Source organism: Tiliqua scincoides, chromosome 5, assembly GCF_035046505.1.
Source record: "Tiliqua scincoides isolate rTilSci1 chromosome 5, rTilSci1.hap2, whole genome shotgun sequence".
NCBI lineage: Eukaryota > Metazoa > Chordata > Lepidosauria > Squamata > Scincidae > Tiliqua > Tiliqua scincoides.
Genome location: NC_089825.1, coordinates 35,487,374 through 35,506,909, shown reverse-complemented (window position 1 = coordinate 35,506,909; position 19,536 = coordinate 35,487,374). Strand labels below are relative to the sequence as shown.

At 42.7% G+C, this 19,536-nt stretch overlaps 1 protein-coding gene across 1 annotated transcript in view; it reads right to left on the bottom strand.

Annotated features, from left to right (window-relative positions):
- Positions 1 to 19,536, bottom strand: part of DNAH11 (dynein axonemal heavy chain 11) — a 189,915-nt gene that overhangs the window by 30,779 nt on the left and 139,600 nt on the right. The window contains exons 63-65 of the mRNA XM_066631428.1: positions 11,672 to 11,845; positions 11,153 to 11,388; positions 8,326 to 8,448 (exon numbers count right to left, since the gene is read on the bottom strand). Coding sequence (XP_066487525.1) covers positions 8,326 to 8,448; positions 11,153 to 11,388; positions 11,672 to 11,845 — 533 coding nt within the window. The remainder of the gene's footprint in view (positions 1 to 8,325; positions 8,449 to 11,152; positions 11,389 to 11,671; positions 11,846 to 19,536) is intronic.

Below are 19,536 nucleotides of genomic sequence, written 5' to 3'. Positions count from 1 at the left end.
TCTACAAGGTGAGTAGCCCAGCTGAAGCATTTAGGGGGGAGAAGCACTAGAAATTGTACACATATCATGTCATCCAAAACGATAAAAATACAATCCAGGCAGCAGAAAAAACTCTTTGAAACAAACCTCAAACTTTATTGTTAACCTACACTATATGTTCAAATAATAACACACTCTCTCTTTTTCTGGTATTGTAATTATTTTGATGAAATCTGACAAATTATGCATATTCCTCTTTGCTATCTGTATGTGCAGTAAATGTTGAGTGCATAGCACTGGCTGCATGATGAACTTTTGTAAACAACAGATTGTGCAGTCCCACCTTGCCAGGAAACTAGAATATGAGAATCAGAAATTAGTGTCAGAACAAAGAAGGCAATTGTCTAACTCACTGTTTTGCTTTGTTTATAAGAAACCTACCTAGGGAACAACACTGTGCTATTTCAATGCTAAAATGCCTCATCACAAAATGAATTCAAGAATTTTGTATTGAAATGCTACTTTATAGGAGCTCAGTGCACAGAAGTAATAAATTATCACCAATTTCTGTGGTTATCAACTATGAAAGGCAAGCATTGCATAATGATTCAGTGAGTTTTATCACTGCAGCTATACTGGAATTTTTTGTTAATCGGAGGTCTGGGAAAAATAAGCATTTGTGCTATTGCTCTCTTATGATTCGGTTATATTATACCACTGAATCAATTCATCAGATTCAATGAAAGATGCTTATGTAGAGGTTAGCACTGGAGTTCAAGGTGTAGTGTAGCATGGGCTTTATTTTCAGAACTCAGCACTGAAAAGGACTAAAAACCTCAGAGAAACAGTTGTAGGGAGATGCTTTTCTTTCTTATACAGAACAATGAGAAGTCTGTATAGGCTTTTAGAGAAAATGAAGAAGTATTTGTGCATGTACACACACATACCTATTGTTACTCTGATTCTTCATGCACACAAAAAATCAAGTTCCCTTGGAAAGAGGGAAACGAGTGTTCTGGCAGAATAAGGTCCTTTGCTGCTGTGCAAAAGCAGGGCTGCTGTTATGCATTGCTGGGCCACTGCCTCAAAGGGTGAGAAGTGGGGTGCATGCGGCAATAACGCCAGGAGGCTTATAAGCTGGCAGTGGGGGGTGGGGAGGAGGGGTCATGGGTTGTGCTCAGGAGGAACCAGGCAACGTACTGGGGAGAGAGGGGGTGGATCCAGTGACAATCACACAGTGACTGGACCTTATCTCCCATTTTTCTGCCTGCCCTGCCTCTGGATCTTCTTGGGTTTGCGCCAGCTATATAGCTGGCATAAGTCCAAGGAGATGTATAGGTAATTGGGAAGCCTATCGGGGAGTAAAAATATTTTACTAAAAATTGAAGAAATTTTTACTTCTCTCCTGCAGGCCATCCATTAGCTGCCCTCCCCCCAAGCACGCAGCACAGCTTCTGTTGGCATGGTTGAACACTATCATGAGGTGGTGGATAGGATTGGACATGTTACATTAGCATAGGAAGTTGCTTTAGGTTGAACTGCATCACTGGTCCAGCTGGATCAATATTGTATATGCTGACTGGCAGCAGCTCTCCAGGGTTTCAGGATGGTGTCTTTCCCAGCTCTACCTAGAGGTGCCAGGGATTGAATCTGGAAGTTTTTCAGGTAAAGCTTCTGCTCTGCCAATGAGTTACAGCTCCTCCCCTAAACAAATCAATTTATCTTCCTGTTAATTTTCTCCTGTGTTCCCAAAAGATTTGAGAAACCTAAGTAGAAATAAGAGTAATCAAGGGCTAGTACATGAAAATGTTTTGTTACATGCCGCCTCTACTTTATTATGAAAATCCAATCCTTCCTCTCTGTTCTTTAGTTAATTATCCAGTCATTTCGAGCCTTGACTACTAAAAACTTTTTCTCTTGGGCTTTCCCATGTCACACCTCTTCTCAACTCTTTACAAAGAAGCTGCCAAAAATAATTCCCTTCTTGGGTTGTTTAGACCAGTGGTTCTCACACATTTAGCATCGGGACCCACTTTTTAGAATGAGAATCTGTCAGGACCCACCAGAAGTGATGTCATGACCGGAAGTGACAGCATGAAGCAGGAACATTTTAACAATCCTAGGATGCAATCCTACCTGCACTTATCCAGGAGTAAGTCCCATTGACTATAATTGTTAAAAGAATATACATAGTAGCTTGTTAAAAGTACAGATCTGTAACGTTTCCCCAAATGCAGTCACATACCTTTGTAGCATCAAGCCTAATATATTAAAAATAAAATATTGAAATGAATGGGGACTCACCTGAAATTGGCTTGCAACCCACCTACTGAGTCCCGACCCACAGTTTGAGAAACACTGGTTTAAACAATGTGATACCCATGCTCCAATCCCTATACAATCTTCCTACTTACTTCTTGTTCTTACTTTCAAAGCTCTCTATTCTCTTGTCTCTCTACCTTTATGTGTTGAAACTTCATTATATAACCTTTGCTCCTTCAGTTCTACCATCTTCAATTGACTGAAAGCCATCCCCTCTTTTAGAAAACCTCACTCATTCATCCTTGAAAGGTATGCCTTGAACTCCATCCTTTGAAAATGAATCATGTATCAGATGCACGTGAACTGACTATTTAAAAAAATCCACTTACTTTTATCAACTCCATATTTCTAAGGACTGAAAAATTCCATTTTCCAGCTTTCTGTATGTATGTGTGCGCGCAATTCTCTTTATGAATGCAGGTCTATCACAAAGCAGCAGACACTTCCTAAAACCCCTCCACTACAATCTTGCTAATTTTCAAGTCATGCTACCTTAGTTTTGAGTGTTTGAAAAAAAAAGTGCCTCTTTCCTGTAGGCAAGGTGCAGATTTGCAAGTCGATGCAGACTGATAAGGTTATGTATTGGCATGAAGGGACGTTACTCCTGTTTGCACACTCTTCTGTGACTGAAAGTTTACTCCTCTTGCAATTTGTCCTTGCAATTTGTCAAGTCTTCCTTGTATTGCTTAAACCAGTAGTTCTTACACGTTTTGCACCGCGACTCACTTTTTAGAATAAGAACCTGTCAGGACCCACCAGAAGTGATATCATGGCCAGAAGTGACATCATCAAGCAGGAAAATTTTTAACAATCTTAGGCTGCAATCCTACCCACACTTACCCAGGAGTAAGTCCCATTTACTATCCTTGTTAAAAGAATATACATAATAGCTTGTTAAAAGTACAGGTCTGTAACACTTCCCAAAATGCAGTAGCATCAAGTCTAATCTATTCAAAATAAAAGATTGAAATGAATGGGGACACACCTGAAATTGGCTTGCAACCCACCTAGTGGGTCCTGACCCACGGTTTGAGAAACACTGGAACCACTGGTTCCAAACTGGTGGGTCATAAGCCATCAGGGGAACCAGAAAAGCAATATTTAAGGGAAATGGCCCAGAAATCGGTAGCAACGTGATCGCTACGATTGTGCAGCTGCCAGACAGGAAGGGTTTTTTTGCACATACCTGTGGGTTGCTATAGCTCTCCAGGGGGTCTGGGGAGCCTGCAACCCCCTCTGCAGCCCTCCCTGAGGCATCAAAATGTGGATAAAAGGGGGGAAACCAGTTCCTGTTTCAGGACAAAAACCAGAAGGGGTTTTTTCACATTTTGAAGCTTCAGGGAGGGCTGCAGAGGAGGTTGCAGGCTCCCCAGACCTCCTGGAGAACCGTAGTGACCCACAGGTAAGTGTATAAAACTTTCCCTGCCCAGCAGCAGTGCAATCACATTGCCCACCCCCCACCCCCACAAAGCCTTACATGAGTTCTACTTGGACTTTGGGATCCACTGGCTTAAACCTTTCTGCCCAACCAGTTACACAGGCCAACACAATTTGTTGTTTTAATAGTCAGACCTATTCCTGGGTATATTTGGGGTGCTGATTCCAAAAGCCGCCTCAATTTTGCCCTATCACATCTAGTTTTGGAGATATGGCACAGTGAATAATTCAAGCAGCTTCCTCATGAGGAAGCCATAGTGTAGGCTTCCAGGTTTAAGCCATGGCATAGGCTTCCTCACAAGGAAACTGCTTGGACCATTAACTAATGAGACAATGCTGTATCTCCAAAACTAGATGTGACAGGGCAAAACTAATGCTATTTTTGGAATCAACACCCCAAAGTCATATAAAAACACCATAAATTTTGGGGGAAAAAGTTTTTCCAACTCTCAATTTCATAGGCCTGAGTTATTAAAGCTCCCAAAAGCAAAGAAGCTTCCTATCCTGCACTTCAAAGCCCTCCATGGACTTGACCTTCGTTATTTCTCAGACACTTTATTCCACACTTCTCCCCATGACCTTGGCTCCATGGCCCTCTACAGTCTGAAGGTCTCTTACTCCTTACAACATCTCTGGTTTTTCCGCCTTGCTGCACAGTGTCCCTTATGTTTGGAACTGCCTCTCAGAACACATGCACAAGGCCTTCTGTGAAATCCCTTATCAAAACCCACCTTTTCCACAAAATCTTTTTCAATCTTAGTCCACACTACCTACATGAAACAACTCAAAGGACATGTACATGCTGGGCCGGATTCATAACTTAGTATTCTACTGAGTAAAAAAAAGCAATACATTATGTAAAACTAATAGATAACAATAAAACAGCAGATTCAATATAACCAGCTACAAAGTAAAACCTAACTAAAAATTCACTTAAGGCTGCAATCCTATGCGCACTCATCTGGGAATAAGCCGCACTCAACATAGTGGAACTTACTTTGAGTAAACAAGCATAGGATTGCGCTGTAAGGTACACTCCATATACATGGAACAGCACCAATGATGACAAATAGCAAGCATGGACAGCGGCAGTATAAACTGCAGTTCTATCACCTAGGCAATTGATGTATACTGCAATCCTGTGCATGTTTCTTTGGACTGTGTTCAGTGGGGCTTACTTTCTAGTGTAGTACTTGTGTATCTCTAGGGCTCAAGATCCACTGATCTTGTACTCCCAGGGTCCTGTCTTCTGGAGCTAGAGGCTGTAGCAAGGACTGGATGGCACTGGGTTAGCAGTGAAGTCAATGTCCTCTTTTAAATTAGCCTCAGAATGGTTTGGTGGTAGTACGGTAGGGGGAGGAGATTACTGCTTACCCCAGTCCCCCTTCTACTGGGAGGTGCCTCATGAGGTTGATGGACTGCCTTTCTTTGCAACGAGAGGTAGCTGAAAGCCCTTAGCCTTATGCTCCCTGCACATCATGGATTAGGTTTCTGAAACCCTTATTGCAGACTGCACATGATCTGTTCACATCCTCCCAGATGTAGCATCCTGGTTGCCATGGCAACGAAGGCTGATTGGATCAGCATAGCTCCAAGTGTGATGTTTCCTTATGGCCTGACTGTTCCGGTGCCAATTTGCCCGAGTCAGGGTGTTCAAAGCTGGGGTGCCCTGGGTCTGTGGGAAATCTCAGACACCTAGTAAGTGCGGGAGGAATTGTAGCATACATGCACTTTATGGACAGGCTGGCCCTTCATAGACCCTAAATATAGGCTAGGGGCTTAAAGGTTTTGATGATGTAATCCCCAAGTACCTATCTAAAAAACACTGTGGTGGGTAAGCTGATTGAGATCTCTAGAAGGTTGGAGGTTGGAGCATGTACCATGTTTGTCATGCAGAAACACAAAGGAACAAGGGGAAGTATTTGCAAGATTGGCATCTAATCTACTAAATTATCCTTCCTGTTTTTAGAAAGCTGATGAAGATGCAAATAATTTCTGCTAAGGAATTCTGCCTCCTAATAGTTAAACCACAAAAGAAAAGAAAAAAGTAGACTTAGTAGACTCCCACTACTGCATTTCAGAACAGCAGTCAAGGTAGAGAGAGGTGGCAGACAGATTTCTGGGCAAGAAACGAAAGGTGAACAATATCTCCCTACTTTGAGTGGAAAAGGACTTTTCAAAGAGTGCCTAAAAAGCTTTACTTCAAGACCTGCTGTTTGAAATTAAAAGCTTCCGCATCCAACTTGTGAACTCCAGCAGCTAATGCAGAGAGTCCATTTGAACATATCAGGGGCACAGAATGGCAGAGAAGAGTTGTTACTTAGCAATCACAGCAGGCAAATTGCACACGTTGGTCAAACTAGAGCAGAGGAGAAAAAATTCTGATGGAAAGTTGCACAGCTGGTATGACTTTCCAAGGCAAAGAAAGCCATTTCTGTGTAGCAGCAGAGTTAATTGCCTAGCTGTTACATGAAGACTTATAGAACTGTCTCATCTCAGGCAGACGGAAACTGTGTTTTAAACAGAGTTTTATACCATCAGATAACTATTACAAATGAAAAAGCCATCAGCATTTTACATCCTGAAATACAATTAATGTTTCATAAGGCAACCATGACCTCCATAAGGACTGCTCAAGAGTATCAATTCTAAAACAACTTAGAGGCAGATCTCTGGGGACTCATTCTAACTCCTTAAAGTCAGTGTCGCTATCTCTGTCCGGGCCCACTACAGGAAGTTATTATTCATGCATTAATGTGCCAAACCAATTATCTCTGGAACAGTTAATAGACAAAAAACTACTCTACAATGTTTATTTAGAGTCAATGGCGACCAGGTGCTGTTTACACATAATCTGATCTTTTGGCATCTTCCTCAACATACCAAGTTTTCAGCTGAAGAATAACATCAATAACAAGAGATGGGATATAATTTTATGAAGTTGCTTCACTGGTCAGCAGGTTTGCTAATATGCAAAGCTAGTAAATTTGCTTTGAAAAGAGCACAAATTGATAAATCTTCCCAGCAACGCTTTTTGTCGATTGATATCATAAGATATATTTTACTTAAAATTAGGATTGTCTGAAGCTCAGTAGGTCTAATTATTTGTAATTACCCAGTTGTTGTCACTATGTGGTCATTTTATGACAGCAGAAGCTACTGTGTGGGTCAGGTTCAACTGTATATCTTTTCAAACACAGAATTAATGTACTATTGATAAAACCATTACTAGAACCAAATTAAAGTCTGAGCTGATGTATTGGTCCACAGGGTGCTGTCAGACATGAAAGGAGTAATTAGTATTCATTACTTCATACTCTACAACATTCCAATTATTAATGAACTTCAACTGTTGGTCTGCACCATATCTATCATGAGTATCATTCCAGTCTTTATTGGGACACACACACATACACACCACAATTTCTAAAATAAATAAATTAAAAAACACAAAACGCTAAAAACTTTACTAAGTTGTGATGTGTATTTTCCATATTCTGTATTGAGTGTAGGTTAAAGGCAGTACAATATCCAATCAATGAGTCAGTGGATGATCCTGTTAAGATAAGATATGAATGAATTTTCTTTGTCATATGCTCAGAAAATACACTGATCATTGCTTATTCAGTGTCAGAGGAGAAGTCATGCTACAACAAAGAGTCTTATGTTTTCTGCCTGCCTGCCAGCCAGCCAGCCAGCCAGAGAGAGAATGAAATTAAAGAGGTATAGTGTACAACATTTCCATACAAAGTTCAAACGTATAGAAGAGTAAAGTGCCCATTCTCATCATTACACAATGACATTGACTGGAGCCCAGGATGCACATTCTAATATATCTAATGTGCAGGTCAGTTCTCCCTTTGATTCTAGCCCTCTTCTTCCACAACCCAGTTGACTGGCAAGAGGGACCAATTGCTAACATGCCCAGGCAGCTGAATCCCCAGCCACCTCTGCTATAGAGCATACTGACTTCCCCATTCCCTTCTTTGTGCCCATGTCAGCACAAAGAGGAGCTCCCCAGTGAGTCAAAGGGCTATGGTTACCATTGAAGTAAATGGTCACAGTACTCATTTTGTATCTAAGTTGTCCACAAAAATGTCTCAGATTAGCGGGAAGGAACAGAATACGTGGCAACAGTCAATTTTCTGAAGGTATACTTCTTGCATTTCATGATCTTTTGGTTTCACTCTTTATATTTGTGTGTGTTTGTGCACTTGTATGCATGGTCCATCTATCCCCAAACAGAGAATACACTTAATGCATCTGATGCAACTCTAAGCATGGCAATGTATTTCACAATAGATAAAATATTTTTTTTAAGGCCTCAGGACACTTTGTTGCTTATTCAATTTATACATTGTTCACCACAGTGTGCATCCTTGAAGTCTTACTCATAACATGAACAGTGTTTGTCACCATAGACAAACACTATACTCAGGAAAAGATCCTCCCCAAGATCTGGGATGCTGGGGATTCTGTTTTGCAAATCACAAGGAGGATCTCTCCTCAGGTTTACCTTTGGTCTGCGCAGATAAATTCTGTATGTGTTGGGGATGGTTCATCAAGAGCACATCCATGTATACTTACTTTCCCTTTTTAACTGTGTGTCTTCCAAGCAAAGGATCGAGTACAGGGTCCACGGTTTCATCCAAGTTTTCAATCAGGATAATATCTCCACAAGCCAAAGCTCTTTCAATAGTTTCCAATAACCTTAATTTAAAAACACAAAACAGGAGTTGGAGCTGAAGTAAAAATATGTCTATTGGAAGTGAAGAAATCTGTGGCTGCAAGCCAGCTTGAGCAACGGTGGAAAAAGCAGGGCATCTGAAATAACCATTTAAATGAGCATAGGTTACATCACCAAGCTTTCTGCATTTTTATGTGTATATTTCCCAGAGTGAAGCTGGACTGTTGCCAGCAGGAGCAGAAGCTTCTCCGCTTCTCTTCCCAGAACACACAGTGGTGTACTGGGGGGATAGGTGGGGTACGCGGTGACCACCCAGAAATGCTGCCCTCCAATGATCCCACCCACTACCACCCTTCCAGAGGTGTTTGGAGGGTCAGAGAAGCCGTATGCAGCCTCCCCAACCTTCCAAAGGCCTCCAGAAGGGAGGCAGCAGGTGAGACGGGGGGGGGGGTGGCGGCAGCTCGGCCGCTTGGGGGCAGAACAGCTTGCAGTCGTGATACTGAGTGGGTCTGGGGCCAGGATCACCACCAAGTACACATCTTGAGTGGACCAAGGAGCACAGCACTACCCAACTCCCCACCCATGCACTATTTTTATTTTTCACATTTTTATATCATCTTTCCACCAAGAACCTCAGAGTGGTATACATAGTCCTCCCCTCCTTCTGTCCTCACAACAACCCTGTGAACAAGTTGAAATTAAATCCGGATAAGACAGAGGCTCTCCTGGTTCGGAAATCCTTGATGCAGGTGCTGGATTATCGACTTGCTCTGAATGGGGTTGCACTCCCTCTGAAGGAGCAGGTTCACAGCTTGGGGGTCCTCCTGGATTCGCAGCTGCTCCTGGATTCCCAGGTGGCGGCTGTGGCTAGGGGGGCCTTTGCTCAGCTTCGGCTGGTGCGCCAGCTGCGACCGTACTTGGATCGTGCAGACCTGGCCACAGTGATCCATGCCACGGTGACATCGAGGTTAGATTACTGTAATGCGCTCTATGTGGGGCTGCCCCTGAAGACGGTTCGGAAACTACAATTAGTACAGAATGCGGCGGCCCGTGTGGTCACCGGAGCCAGGCGGTTTGACTCTGTCAGCCCGCTTCTCCGGGGGCTGCATTGGCTGCCCATTCGTTTCCGGGCCCAATTCAAGGTGCTGGTTTTGACCTTTAAAGCCCTATACTGCTCTGGGCCAGGATATCTTAGAGACCGCCTACTCCCGTACAATCCGGCTCGCCATCTCAGGTCATCAGAGAAGGACTTTTTGCAAGTGCCGCCACCCAAGGAGGTCCGGGGGGTGGCTGCAAGTAATAGGGCCTTCTCGGTAGTGGCACCAACATTATGGAACTCCCTTCCCCTTGACTTGAGAATGGCTCCCTCTCTTGAGAGCTTTCGGCGAGGCCTGAAAACACTGTTGTTTAAACAAGCCTTCTGATTTCTGGCCTTCTTAACTTTTTATACATCTTTTAGTTTTACAGGCTTGATTCCTCGGTGATCTGCTCTTTTACTCTTTTAATCTGACTACTGTTTTTATGGCCCTGTAGTGTGTTTTTAAATGTTTTTATCTGTTTGTATTAATGTTTTTTTAAATTCTATTGTTTTTTAATATGTTGTTAGCCGCCCTGGGTCCCGTTAGGGAGAAGGGTGGGATAAAAATAAAGTTTTATTATTATTATTATTGTGAACTTGACTGGCCCAAGGTCATCCAGGAAGTTTCATGGCTGAAAGGGATTTGAACCTGAATCCACCATGTCTACGTCCAACTCCCAAACCACTACACCATCCTGGTTCTCCTGGCACTATATGAAATTGACTGTGCCTGCCCTATATGCTTTTTATCAGACAATGGGGAAACTGCTGTTTTCCAACAGCTACCAAAGAATCCACCCTTCAAAACCTTGAAAGTATGCTGTTGTCCACATGAAGCTGCTTCATTCCTTCTTTTCTGACTTTGTTTTCCTCTAGTTAAAAAATAAAACTGAAATCTACCAGGCCACATGCCTTTATCTGTCTCCACCTAAAGACACTTGGAAAAGACTGAACAATTGTTTGGGAGAATCCTTGTGACAAAAATCAGACCAATTCCTTTTTGTGGCATGTTAACAGCAACCCTGAAGCACCTTCAACTGTAAGAGCTAGATACATTGCATCAGTGGTTCTCACACATTTAGCACTGGCACCCACTTTTTAGAAGAAGAATCTGTCAGGACCCATCAGAAGTGGTGCTATGACCGGAAGTGACATCATCAAGCAGGAACATTTTTAACAAGCCTAGGCTGCAATCCTACCCACACTTACCCAGGAGTAAGTCCCATTGACTAACATTGTTAAAAGAATATACAAAGTAGGTTGTTAAAAGCACAAGTCTGTAACATTTTCTCAAATGCAATCACATACCATGGTAGCATCGAGTCTAATATATTAAAAAATACTGAAATGAATGGGGACCCACCTGAAATTGGCTCGCAACCCACCTGGTGGGTCCCGACCCACAGTTTGGGAAACACTGCATTATGCTAAAGTACCTGATGACAATAAAAAGAAACAGGAGGATTCTATAGTGGCATCACATGATAAGTAAGCAGTTGGAAAAAATGGAGGAGGACTGTTCTGAAAGAGCAATGGCAATTTTAGATTATATAGGTTAAAAAACCATTGTGGGTGGACAGGAAAATGTATCTTGTTATCATTTAAGCATGCAATCCACAGATACACTTTTTTTTCCAATGCACACATACCCCTTCTGTCCTAGATGTATGATTTTAAGGTCAGTTCCATATTTATTCTTTATCCATTTGATTCCTTGTAGCTGAGGGTCTATCAGAAGTGGCCAGCGCTCACAGTTTGTTAGAATAGCAGCATTTTCTGTTGACATTCTATCACCAGGCAGTCCTTCATTATTCCAGGCTGCAATCATTGCATCATCAGTCAACATGGCAACCAGGTCCAGGTCTTCACTGATTGGAATAGGAACCTTTGAAGCCAAGAGAAATATAACTTTGCTATAAAGTTAACAAGAGATCTGACAAGACAGTTTTGTGGATAAGAAAAGAAATGAAACAGTTGACAAGGCTCCATTTAGTTGCCACTTGGTCAATAGTGGCAACTAATGGTTGACCAGTATTATGGTATTTTTCAATGAAGAACTGTGTTTTCATTAAAATGTCATGCTAAAGCATATCAAAGATGCAAAAGTTCCAGAGTCCAGAAGATGCAAAGGTTCTATACCAGGCTACTGTTTTGCATTGCAGTCTTACTTTTTGTGATTTCAGGAATGGAAGCCACATACGTTCTACAAGTTCTTGACGATAAAGTTTGGTAAAAGATCCAACATAAGAAACAAAAGCTGCTGTTAACAGAACATCCCCACACACTGTTATTTCTTGTGCTTCAAAGGATTTTACAGAGTGGGTCCAGCGAACCTTTTCAGACTGGAAGACAAAATTACAACAGCATGAATAGCTGAGTGCTTGATACGCAACTACAAGCTGTTTAAATTTAAAACTGACAGATGATTTAGCCTTAAAAAAACTACAAAAATCAGAGTGACACATAACTAGACATGGCACATCAAGAACATTTCTTATGTAAACCCCATTGAAATGAATGTATACACAAACAGACAAGTGATACAGAACTGTATAATTTTAGGTAAAACAGCTTCTGCCTCAAATTTAGAGTTGATACAGAAACCCACAATCTAATGATCCACACAGCAAATTTTAAAACTCTGCTTTTTATCGCATTTCAAACAACCAAGTAAACAATCTAGACCAGTGATTCTCAAACTTGTTAGAGACCCTAGAGGCTGCTGCCTGATTTATAAATGCCAAGGGTTGTGGCTATAATGGTGATTGAACAGCAGTGGCTCCCCCTCCTCCAAGTAGCACCTTGCTTAACTCTTCATGCACATAACCTAATGTGCCCTGTCAGTTTCATGAATCACCAAAAATTGAGGTCATGAGCCCTTGGGGGGGTCCTGGATCCACAGTTTGAAAACCGCTGGTCTAGACACCTGAATTACAGTCAGGCCTCTTTATCCGTGGATTGAGGACTCATGCATTTGACAATCCATGGGTCCTGAACCCACAAGGTCGACCCGACTTGGACCATCCAGGGGAGACCCGACCTGGACCATCCAGAGCCATACTCTGGTCGCTTCTGGAGAGTGTTCTGAGGCCTGTGGAGGCCATATGCAGGCTTCAGAAGGTAAAACAACACTTCCAGATTTTCCCCCAAAACCAGAAGTGACCTTCTGTGGCCTGTAAAGGTTGCACACAGCTCCACATGCCTCAGAACACACCAGTTACCTCTGGAGGGTTAAAGGTGATGAGACCCATGGAGTTGATTATCTACAGGTTTCAGTACCCACAGGGTGTGCGGGAATGGAACCCTGGTGGATGCTGATGGCTCACTGTATGTCCAAACAGATCAAAATTGTTTGGCATTCCAAGACTTCTCTAGGTACTTAAACATTATTGAACACTATAGCATATTTCCTCATCTCATCCATACATGTAACCTCTTCTGACGACCAGGAAAGGTAGGGAGTGAATCAAGCAACATTCCAACTTCCTGGTAAGGTATCTATCACAGCACCAAAAATAAAACTAGAGTCAACAATATGGATGAAAAGGGATACGATTGTTGAATTTTAAGTACCTCCCCTCCCAAGGGCTCATGCTTTGTTTAGATCTCAAATGCAACTGGATGGCTTCCATGCAAACGTATAGGCCCTATCACATTACTCAGCAATAGGGCCTAAGAGACCCAGACACAGCTGCAGTGTTAACATAAGAAAAGCCCTGCTGCACCAGGCCAAGGCCCAGCTAGTTAAGCTTCCTGTATGTCCCAAATATGACACCTTTCCTTATAAAGTCCATTAATCATTTAAGTCGCTCTCTTCTGCACCTTTTCCAGTTCCACTATATCCTTTTTGAGATGTGGGTTCCAGAACTGGACATACTTCAGACATGGCCTTACCATCAATTTGTACAATAGCATAATAATAATGGCCATTCAGGCTGAGAATGCAGAGGCAGCAGGATGGATCTCCACCAATGTTCTGCTACTTACCAGAAATGAATAGGTGCTTTTGCTAATGTGTTACGTGTAACTGTCAGTTGGGCATCATGGGATCTACACCTGCCATGACCACCAGTTGTCCTGATCATGCATGCATGTATGGGAGAATATGGGCCAGTAATGGTCTCCTGCCGCTGCCCAGGAGACAACTCTCAAAAACATGCCATAAGGCACTTTGCAGTGACTAGAATGACAGAGGCACTGGTGGGGAGGCCATCATGGACAGTGAACTTCCTCATCAAGTGGTGGGGAGGCATTCTGGGGCAACAGAGCTGGTCCAGATCCAAACAGACCCATAGTGGCTGCCAGGGCGTGACATGTGGTAATGGAACAAATGATCTTGAGGAGACCTCTGCTGCCTCCCTGGCCCCACAGTAGTGGCTGCTGTACCGCTGAATGAGCAGCCCCATTAGGATTGGGTTGCCTTCTCTATAAAGCTTTAACGATAAGTGGAATTGGCTCCAGAAGACGTAAGCAGAGATTCTTTCAATTTAAAATAATGAAAATTAGCATTACTTTAACAGGAAGAAATACTCAAATGAATGGTGCAGGGATTTAAATACTATATCATCTTCCAAACATAATTTTACTCTGTGACTCAGGCATTGCTCATGGTTATATGTTGCTACACAGTTGTGACCTCACAATGTTACTTATTACATTTTTACATGAAAGCAGATTCAACCAGTAGCAACTGGCTCATCATGGTCAGCTGAACCACTTCAAGAGTGGGTTTTTGGAACCAGGTCTCCCTGATACAGGTCTGACAGTATATCTACAAAATATCCACTGGTTCTCTACAGGATGATTCTAAAATCTCAAAAACTGACATATTAAATGGAACCACACTTGACTAAGCATAAAGATGTCCAGTAAAGAGATGAGAAAAGAATGGGGTTTTGTTTAGAAGTACCAGTTATTACCTTTGTAATTCAACATTACTTCTTGCTAGCATTCCAGCTATCCAATTATGTTTGCAGAACATACAGTATTAGACTCGTTCTAAACTCACCAACCAAAGTGAACGATAATAACAACCCATTAATTTGCAAGAGGGGCTTTTGATTTATCCATTCTCTCTTCTTGTTGTCATTGGCTGGTAAGTCATAAACAATAAAGTGCACCCACCTCATTCTCCAAACTAGCTTTGAAATCTGAAGATTTACTAAACATAGAATGATGATCTATTTAAATCTTCAGTAATTTTACTGTACCACCCAAGCATCATAAATCACAAGTGACATTGGCTAACAAGGGTTTAAGAGTTGGAACATGTAGTGTAATAAATTTCCAGACAGTTAAAAATCACTATAATTTTATTCTAATACATTATAGATTGCCTGTAATATCATCCTGGCCGTGGTGACCCATTTCTAATTTTGAACAGCTGTTCAGCTCGGGAGTTAGTTAATGATTAAATATAAATTGCCTGATTTATTAGTGTGAATGGTTGAGCTTCCAGGTCAATGCTATATAGACAAAATCATCAGTCTTGATGCTTTTCAGAAGTTAACTGTCTCCTGTTCAAGTCAAAAAGAATTTATTCTCAGAGGAAAGGAGTTGATGCTCTCAATTAATTGTTATATTTTTAATTCCTTTCTTAGCTTATCCAGCAGCACTCCTAAGGAAAAAACACACCTGATGATCATAATTTTCTTGTTAGTTGAAGTAGACAGTAAAAACTGAGATCTGGAGAACTGCAAGCGAAGGAGCATTCAAGATGCATTGTAGGACCCAGTGCAGGATGTGGAATTTGTGTTCATTTTTTCACTTGCTAAAACTTATTATGTGCAGGTAAACTGTAGACTGCTAATGATGCAATCGAATGCTCCTTTTCCATTAATCTTTCTCCTCCATTCTGGAAGAAATGGTTTGAAGGTAGAATACCTATACTGCACCGATAAATACTATTATTTTGAAATTAGTTCCATTGGCTTCAATAGGACTAGGGAACATTTATGTAGGAGTGGGGCCCATTGAACTTGATGAAACTTATTTCTGAATATACATGAACAGAATTGGGCTAGAAGAACTTCAGCCATTTGGTTTCCAGGCTGAAGTTAAATGTTAAATTCCTTCCTTCCACAAGGAAAAAAAGTACAGGTGTGCCCCAGTATCCATGGGCATTCTGCTCTGGACACCACCACCCTAAAGACACCATGGATCAGCAGATACCAGGGACTCCCTTTAAAAAAGTAGGGAAAGTGAAGGAAAATGCTAAAAAGTTCTGTTTACTGTAGCGCAGCATAAGAACTGCATTTTTAGGGCTGCAGGCAGTCTCTTCCTGATTGGGCCAAGAATCCTCCTTTCACTCAATGTCCCTCCAGAATGCATTGTGATGCTTCTCTTTCTGGATTTGATAGATTCTGAGGCAGATACTGAATCCATGGATACCAGGGTATACTTGTAGTTAATTGCAACTGAGTTGTAAGCCTTTGAAACAGAGTCTTGATCCCTGGCTCTAGAACTCATACTGGCTAAGAATTTTTCCTGGTTCAAATCTGGCCTTTGCCATGTACTTATCAGGCAACCTTAGGCATGCCACCTTCCTTACAAGGAAAGGCTACAGTATTTGGGGCTCTTCAGTCTAGAAAGAAGGTGCCTAATGGGGGGCATGATTGAGACATAAAATTATGCATGGGTTGAATAAGGGAAATTCTGCCAGAGTGAGCTTTGAAACTGCTGTAAGTCATTCTGTGTGCTAGTTCCACCAGTAGGGCAGTCCAATAGGACTGGGCTATGAGATATATAAAATTATGCATGGGATGGACATCCACTAAATTGACTGGCAGGAGAGTCAGAACAGACGAAAGGAAATATTTTCTTACTCAGCAAGTAATTAATCTGTAGAATTCCTTGCCACAGGATGCTGGGATGGCACCTGACCTATATGCCTTAAAAAGGGGATTGGGCAGATTTATAGAGAGAAATTCCATCACTAGAGGTGATTGAAAACAGCGTTATTTTCTTGACTCAGAAATAAACCCATTGTGTTCAGTAAGACTTGGGATGTAATCCTATCTTAACTCACCAGAAACAAACACGCTTACACAGGCTACAAGCTTTGGTGACTATATGTAACCTCTGGGCTTTAATGGTAGCCTATCTCTGAACATCAGTTGCAAGGGAGTGGAAACAAGATACAGGTATTATGTTGTCTTGAATGCTCCTTGAGGTATCTGTTGTGCCACTGTGAGATCAGGAAGCTGGAGTAGATGGGTCCTTGGCCTGATCTAGCAGGGCTCTTCTTATGTTTCACTGAGTGCAATCCAAAAGATGTGCTTGGCTGGCGCAAGTCTCTTGCACCGGCCTGGGAAGATCACAAACATGCTGCAAAGCATGTTTGCACCTCTGTGTGAGTCAGCTGTGCTGGTGCAGGGACATGCTTCGGCCCGCAGAGGCCAGATCCAGTCTCTACGGCAACCGAGTAAGGGGAGTTCTGGGGTGGGGGGAAAGATGGGAGGCAGGTGGGCCTGTGGGTGGGCAGGGAGCAGGAAGCAGGGCCAGGACCCTACACTTATGCTGGATCCTAGGCCCATTCTTGGGTGGTGTGGAGTGGCTCCAGGCTGCTCCGTTCTAGGATCTGCAATACCTTTTCAGATGGTGCAGATCCAAGTAGACCTATTGGGGCCACTGCGGCTACCCCCCCGGGGTAATATTTTCCCCTTGCCTCAGGCCAGGCCTCAGCCACCCTGAAACTTGCACTGGATACAGTGCAGGCCAACCTGCCTGCCTTTTCCAGCACAAGTTAGGATTGTGCTTTGAATCTCACTGACTTCTGTGGGGCTTAAGTGTACTCCATTAGCATTGGCTTAGTGCCACTGTGTTCAAATAGCATTATTTATCTAATGCAATTTGAATAACTATATTTTAATGTTTTGCTATGTAGAAGCTGACCATTAAATAATTGCCTATTCTGATATGAAGACACTTTTATAAAGACAAAAATAATTAGGAAACGGAATTTTGCATAATTTTTTTTTTTTTTGGTAATTAGATATGCATGCTATCGTTATTAGAAGATTAATGGTTGTTATGAATGCAAGGCAGAAACAATGCAACTAGTGTAGCCCACTTATCCAAAGGTTAAGTGCATTGTGGGTGGATACAATATGATTTTGTCCTGACCTGAGGATTATTGAGCCTCAGCACTCATTAACCAGAGGCTGACTGTATTGTCAGAAAGTATACACTGCTATATGCAGAGCTAGTGACTTAAATTTTAGAGACTTTTTCTGGGGACATCCAACTCATGAACAAAATGTAGAGCATATGATACAACAGAAGCAAGCACACTATGATGTCTAGGACTGTACTGTCCACTTAGGCAAGGAATCCCCATGATCTCCTGCTACTGTAATTCCAAGTTTTACTTATTTGAAAGTTGCTCAGTCTGACAAGGTTGTACTCATTGTCCTCCCTACAGAAATGAAGAATCAATTATTTTGTTTTCAGCAGTTGACGAAGTCCAAAACACACTGTAGGTGAGATTTATTCATCGCAATGATCACAGGTGGATCTCTTAGGTACGATTTGGAAAAACACCTCTGGGTTACATGTAAAAACAAATGAACAACATGCGCTTCTTAAGTGTTCCTGGTGTGAAACAAGGAACAATATATGGTGACTCAACTGTAATGCCAAATCATTTTTTAAAAATTAATTTCCAATGCATCCATGCCCATAATCATAGGGACCAGTGTAGACTCAGACCTCTCAGAAATGAGCAAGGCCCTTTCCATGAAATTTCAGCTTCCATATAAAAAGTAAACATCTAAACCTTTTATTCACATAGATAAAAGGTGTGCTATATAAGCTGTATTCCACTAACAGTGAAATCCTAACTGCTGGTTGAGCTTGCACAGCTGCACCTGCGCTGGCTCAGAATGTTGGAAATGTGCCATAAATCATGTTCGTGACTGCTCATGAGCTGGTAGTCCTGGCCCAATGACCTGCACCAACCTGCTGGTACTGTATTCAGGAGCAGGGCCGACCAGCAAAGGGGTGGGGGGAGGGTGAAAGGAGGGTGTTTTGGAGGTTGGGAGGGAGCAATTTTGAACAGGGGAGGGCAAAACAGGGGGCAGATCAGGCCTGGAAGGGGGCAGGATTGGCGAAGCAGGCCTCTGCCATATCTTAACCTCCCTCCCAGCCTGCTGGCATTATACCAGGCTTCCTGGATTTGTGCCAGCTATTTATCTGCCGTGGATCCAAAAACTCCCATAGGGATGACTGGGGTTTTACCTGCGGTAAGGCGAAATCCTTACCTGGAACGAGCTGGAATCCCTAGCATGTATGCACTGCTGAAAGAGAGACGCCTGCATTGGCTCGGTCATGTCGTGAGAATGGATGATGGCCAGATCCCAAAGGATCTCCTCTATGGAAAACTTGTGCAAGGAAAGCGCCCTATAGGTAGACCACAGCTGCGATACAAGGACATCTGCAAGAGGGATCTGAAGGCCTTAGGAGTGGACCTCAACAGGTGGGAAACCCTGGCCTCTGAGCGGCCCGCTTGGAGGCAGGCTGTGCAGCATGGCCTTTCCCAGTTTGAAGAGACACTTGGCCAACAGTCTGAGGCAAAGAGGCAAAGAAGGAAGGCCCATAGCCAGGGAGACAGCCCAGGGACAGATTGCACTTGCTCCCGGTGTGGAAGGGATTGTCACTCCCGAATCAGCCTTTTCAGTCACACTAGACGCTGTTCCAGAACCACCATTCAGAGCGCGATACCATAGTCTTTCGAGACTGAAGGTTGCCAACAACAAGGTGAAATACATCCCCTTACTGTAAAGAGACCGCCAGCCACCTCCTAACCTGTACTGGATACAGCGCAGGTTGTGTGGCGTGGCTGTGCCAGTGCATGTTAGGACTGGGCTATAAATTGCTCAGTAAGGCTGCAATCCTATCCACACTTTCCTGGGAGTAAGCTCCCAGTCATTATATTGACTATAATGGAACTCACTTCTGAGCAGACAGGCATAGGATTGGGCTCTAAATGTCCTCTGATTTTGAATGTTCTAGCCAACAAGTCTCACTACTACAT